Raw genomic sequence first — 6,000 nt, forward strand, 5'->3', positions numbered from 1 at the left:
CAAAAATTCGAATCTGTGTGAAATATTTCAGGGTAATTCTAGTCATGCTTCATTTCACAAAGTGTGCTGATTTAAAAAAAGTAATGATTCATGAGCACTTTGACCTGATAATTCATCAGTCTGCTATGGTCAGCACTACAGTGGGACATGAATCATAGTCCCACAGGTCTTCTTCAAGTATGCTGTTTGTAGCACACACTACGTAATTTATTAGAATGATAAGAATTACATGAAAATATTCATTTTAAGTATAAGCTGTATCCTGTTCACAGTGACATTGCTGGATTCCAAAGTACTTCCGGTAATGTCACTGTGAACTGTGAAAATATTTCCTGGAGATAATGGCGGTATGTGCTATAGATTGGCTTTAACTCTTAAATATTCTTTTCTTAGTTAAAAATAGATTGTTTTGTGCTGTCAGTGATACAGAGTGCTCATGTTTTGCCTATGTTGATTGTCTGGTTGGTTCAGTTGGCAGCACTTTGGGTCGGAGGTAGGTTTATGACCCACACAAGGATTTGCCTCATAATCTAGCCTGGTACACCAGTGCAGTACTGAGGAATGCTGCATTGTCAGAGGTGGTATACTTTGGATGGGGTATTATACTCAGCTCCGGTCTGTTTCTTCAGGATGACACTAAGGAAAAGATGCAGGAGTTTTTCCTGGTGCCTTGGTTAGCAAACCTCCGGATTATGGCTATTTGTGAGACTTTGTGCAAACGCTGCAAACTTTGCCTCCAAAACAACAGTCACTACACTTGACTGTAATTATCTGAGATGGATTCTGACTTGTTTCAACATAAAGTATTATAAAAATGCAAGTTCTTATAGATTCACACTTTCTTGTTCAAAAAATATATGCTTGTTCAAAATATTGTATTGTCAGATACTTGCATTTTTCAGAGTATGTACCAGCAAAATTAATGAATGTGAAGGGATTTGTTTCAGTTGATTTCCCAAAAGCAGATAAATTTTATTACCGTATATTATTCCCTTACTAACAAAAAATAATTTGTCATTAAGGAAATATGCCCCAAATACGTCACTACACCTCGAAACTCTGAAACACTCTCCCTCAATCCCACCGCCTTGCCCCCTCTCTCCCCTTTTTCAAGTCCTGCCTGAAAACCTTCCTCTTTGACCGTGCTCCATGGATAATACATCCATGTTCTTGTGACAGACACTTCTCAGATTTTTCACATGACTTTCTATTTGGGAATCATTTACTGAATTGAATGCTACCGGGCCTCTTCACATATTTTATTTTGTTTTATTTGATTTTCCTAAATTAGTTTTTCTGTCTACGCTATATTAATACCATAACATTTTGTTCCAGCTATGGTAATCAGAAAGAAGGGTTTGGTCTACTTGTTGATTAATTTTGCTCTGTGGTTTGACTAACCAGAGGAAGGAGGCCACTTGTGCAAAGAAACACAGATAGTTTTGTCTTTGGCCAGCCACAAACTGAGAAAAGAAACACATTAGCATATATTGGTAAAGCTGGTTGGAATTATTGGCCCAGTTGATAACCACATTTGAAATCATATATATGTGAACCACATACCAACTATGAGTTTCCCATCTCTCAATAATCTATTCAATGATAACATTTTGAGGCAATTTCTCATCCTCAAATTTTAAATGTGGCAATTTTAGGAGTAAAGAGAAATACACAGGATAACAGATCAGTCTGGATAATAATATCCAATAATATAGATATGCATTAAAATTCCTATAAAATATGTTGGCATTTGCTGTGCAACATTGCAAAGCATAAAAATGTCTAAGCATAACATAACATAACATAACGTGTAGGAGCAGGAGTAGGCCATTCGGCCCTTCGAGCCTGCCACGCCATTCAATCATGGCTGATCTTCTAATCTAACTCCAGCTAATAACCTAACCCTGCCTTATCCCCATATCCCTTAATCCCTTTTGCAATAAGTCCTATGTTGTATGTATGTGTGTTTGTAAATATATCATGTTCTTATACTTTGGCCATCTGTATCCTACACCTTTGATTGCTCATGGAAAAGTACTTTACTTGCAGATAATAACTCTGCATTTGTCAAATGCAACATTGACTAAAATATAAATTTTTGAAATTTAGGAATTTGAAACTACTTTTAGAATCTCATTGAGTTATGTAACAAATTCTAATACAAACTCTAGCATGATGTCAATTATCCATTAATCTCTTAGAAGATTTATTAGAAAATCCCAAAAGTGCTTGCGGCTAAAAAAGTGCTTGAGTGGTGTGGCCATCAGCAAACCTGCACAGTAAGTAAACAGCGCATTCGACAGGGATTTCCATGTATAGTCAAGAGATTTTGGCTCGGAAGTTTCTGAACAGCCAGTAACATTTAGAGTACTTTTTAGATGCTGTTATCTAGGATTGTATGAAACGAAGAATAAGATACAACAAAAATAATTATGGACTGCAGCGTTCATTTCTGGAAAGCATATGCAAGCAGTTGTTAGATTAACTGTTCAAATCCCAAACTGGTAACCATTTCTTGTGTTCTGTATTTCTAAATCTGTAATTGTATCCTCTTGGACACTGGTGGGGTCTGGGCACCTGTAGCTTCTGATTGCTGGCTGTACACCCACTCTGTTAGTTGAAGAGGTTAAGAATTCAGTACCTGCCTGGCTTCTTAATCTCTTCAACTAAGAAAATGGATGTACATCCAGTTTATCAGAACCAACCAGGGCTCAGTAGAGCTGGCAGCCAAAAGGTGGCATGGACTGTTAATGTTTCGCTCTTTCCTTTATCAGCATCACCCCACTCAACATGGCTCAGAGTGGAATTGAGCTGCACTTGATCCTTAGCCTGCAAAATCACTTGTTAATAGCTTTTTCTGATTCTTCCTAGGTTCATATGGAGACATTTACGAAAGCAGCACCTTACCACAGAGACAGTGTTCTCTTTCCCAGGGGAACCTGATAGCAGACTGTCCAGTAGCTCAGACCTCTTCCACGCTGTCTCTGGACAGTGGGAAGCAGCCAGTGCGAAGAACTCGTACATCTGCAGGACTCCCTAAATGCAGGACTCATATTCCTGTAAGCCGTGTTTGCAGTAGTCCTCATGCGGCAGGAAACAAGAGGCATGTGCAGCTAAGCCTGGAATCTTTGTGTTCCAGACGAGAGCAACAATTCACAGAAAGTGCAGAGGAAGTTCCTCAGAAAACTTCAGAACCTTCTTTCTTACACAAGAAACTATGGCCATCCTATTTTAAACATGGAGACATCAACAGAAATGACACTCGGCCCCTTCCTCCATACCCTGGCCTTTTAAATACAAGTTCTCCATTTTCCAGCAAATCTGGCATAGGACCAGAACAAACATTGTTGCAACATCAGAAGACTCAGCAATGTGTGGCCACGTCCCAGGTAGTTGAACTAAAATCATCGTCTCCTGAGCAGTTGACAATGAAGCCTAAACAGCCAACAATGAATTCTGAGCAGCCAACAATGAAATCTGAGCAGCCAACAATGAAGTCTGAGCAGCAGGCATCCATGCCATGTCACGATGGGAATAGAAATTGGTCAACTCAAACAGACAGTCAGAAAAACAAAAACATTTTGGCAGAACCCGACTGGGTGGAATGGCAGAGAGAACGATGGCAAATCTGGGAGCTCCTTTCTGCAGACAATGCCGATTCATTACCAGAAACTCTTGTATGATATCACAGACTGCTTAAAAGTAGGCGCTTTGATTAGATGTCATTCAATTCTTTTTGTTCTTATAGATAAAAGAAAAGAATGGAAATTCTGCAACACACCACCTAAAATTTGTGTGTGATTTTTAATAAATATTTTAACTTCCTTTCACTTTCAGGAAACCACACAATCTTAAACTTTCCTGTACAAAGCCAATCGGTTTGTCAGCATCTATAGAGTAAGCTTAGGATAAACACTTTTGCTTCTAATGAATGTTGCTGTATGTATAAGCTATATGAACATATATTAATACAGTGTCAGTGCTGTGGTGTCATTTCCATTGATTTGTATTTATATGTATGCATTTGAATAACTGTATATTCTGTAATAGATTATGTTTAACGATATATTAGGTGTCCACATTCAGAAAACAATTTGGACTGTTCATATGTTATTGCACTTATTTTTATGCCATGGTGACCAGTGACATCAGTGGCTTTAGTTGTTGTACTGGCTGGTTTCCCTGTTGTGTAGTTTTAAAGAATCTTTGTATGCTAGACATACCTTCTTGCCACTGACTAACTGAATTAACCACTGCAGTACTACAGTACTGTCAACTTCCATTGTAAGATACCATCACCTTTTTCAGTTGCATTTGCTAGTTTAAACTTTCAGCTGGAACACCCAGGAACAGTAACCTAGTTACTGCCAGTTACTGTTCTTGTCGCTATGTTACTCACATGTATTGTCAACGAGTTAATTTTCTTTTCCTTCCCCCTGCCCAACAACAGTCTGAAGTTGGATTTGTGCAGCATCAGAGGCAGCATCAGGATCATTGCACGGTAATAGCCAATTAGTGTCAGATTGGTGATGTTGTGTGAGGAAGTCAATCATCAAGCCAAAGCATGAGGAAATACAGAAGATTTCTTGTCATGTAGTATCTGGGACGTCCTCCCGACGTGAAAGGCGCTCTATAAATGCAATCTTCTTGTTGTTGTTGCAGTACCATATAGCTCACATTCTGACGAAGATAGAATGGTTACATATTTTGATGTATTGAATTGGGAAACCTGCAAACAGTGTGCTTTGACCATTGCTGTGAGAGATAGCTTGGTTTCCAAAACAATTGTGCCAAAGTCATGTGTCACTAGATTAAAAATCCAGCAATTTGTATGTTTTATTTTTAAAAAAAGAAACATGTTTGTTTTATAATGTGACGTTTAACAAGTTCTAAGGCTGGGGCCAGCAACTGACCACAGTTATTTCCACATGTAAATTGTAATGGCAGTCAAATACAACTACAAATACATGTTATGTAAAGGAGTTTGGGACCTAGCACAGCACAGGTCTTAAACTAGTCAACATGACTGTTCTTGTGATGTCATCTAAAGTCTTACATGTGCCATATAGAATTNAAAAAAAGTGCAGAAGCACAAATGATTTCCGAGTGTTTGTGAACGACAAGGGGCATTGTAGGCATTTGTGTCTTTGATGTAAATTATGTTTAAACAGAAGTTTCTTAGTGCGATATGTGTGTCAGCCTGGCTCAGTGGTAGCACTCTCGCCTCTAAGTCAGAAGGTTGTAAGTGCAAGCCCCACATCGGGACTTGGAATCACGTAGTCTGGGTTGACACTCCCAATGTAGTGCTGGGGGTATGTTGCATTGTTGGAGGTGCCGTCCTTCGGATGAGATGTTAAACCGAGTCCGGTCTGCCTGTTCAGGTGGATGTTAAAAATCCCTCGGCACTATTCTAAAAGAGAAGGGAGTTTCTCCTGATGTCATAGCCAACAATCCTCCAAATGAAGTAGGTAATTTACTGCATGGCTGTTTGTGGGACATTGCTGTGTGTAAATTGGTTGCCATGTTTGCCCACAAATATACACTCACTCCATATCATAGCCCCTTGGGACTTCCTCCCGACGTGAAAGGCGCTATACAAATGTAATCTTGTTGTAAATCCTGTGAAGCGCTTTCGGACATCTTCCCGACATGAAAGGTGTTATACCAAATGCAAGGATTATTATTAATTATTATTATGAAACAATAATGATTGGAGGCCAAGAGGAAGACTGGGGCCTCAAGCACTTTGCAAAACGATCATAATAAAAGGCTAGATCATAAACCTGGCCTTTTAATTAGGACAAATACTGCCCACTTTTCACAAATATCCCAAAGTTTTTTCATGTTTTGTGTTTAAAGCTTTTAAACATTTTTAAAAAAAAAAAACAGACTTTTTAACTTTGTAAAATGCCTCTTGGCCTCTAAAACTAAATATAGAATCGAGAGAATGTTTTAACATTCAAAAGGTGGTAACAGGCTTAGAAATTATAATGAGAAAAA

At 38.6% G+C, this 6,000-nt stretch overlaps 1 protein-coding gene across 3 annotated transcripts in view; it reads left to right on the plus strand.

The window, feature by feature from the left end:
* Positions 1-5,092, plus strand: part of LOC103177515 (rho GTPase-activating protein 6) — a 301,249-nt gene extending 296,157 nt beyond the window's left edge. For all 3 annotated transcript variants that reach the window (XM_042334731.1, XM_007891714.2, XM_007891715.2), the window contains exon 12: positions 2,872-5,092. In XM_042334731.1, the coding sequence (XP_042190665.1) occupies positions 2,872-3,683 (812 nt within the window). In that variant the 3' untranslated portion in view covers positions 3,684-5,092. The remainder of the gene's footprint in view (positions 1-2,871) is intronic.
* The last annotated feature ends 908 nt before the right edge of the window (positions 5,093-6,000 follow it).

The sequence above is a fragment of the Callorhinchus milii genome, unplaced genomic scaffold, assembly GCF_018977255.1.
Source record: "Callorhinchus milii isolate IMCB2004 unplaced genomic scaffold, IMCB_Cmil_1.0 Scaffold4, whole genome shotgun sequence".
NCBI classification, from domain to species: domain Eukaryota; kingdom Metazoa; phylum Chordata; class Chondrichthyes; order Chimaeriformes; family Callorhinchidae; genus Callorhinchus; species Callorhinchus milii.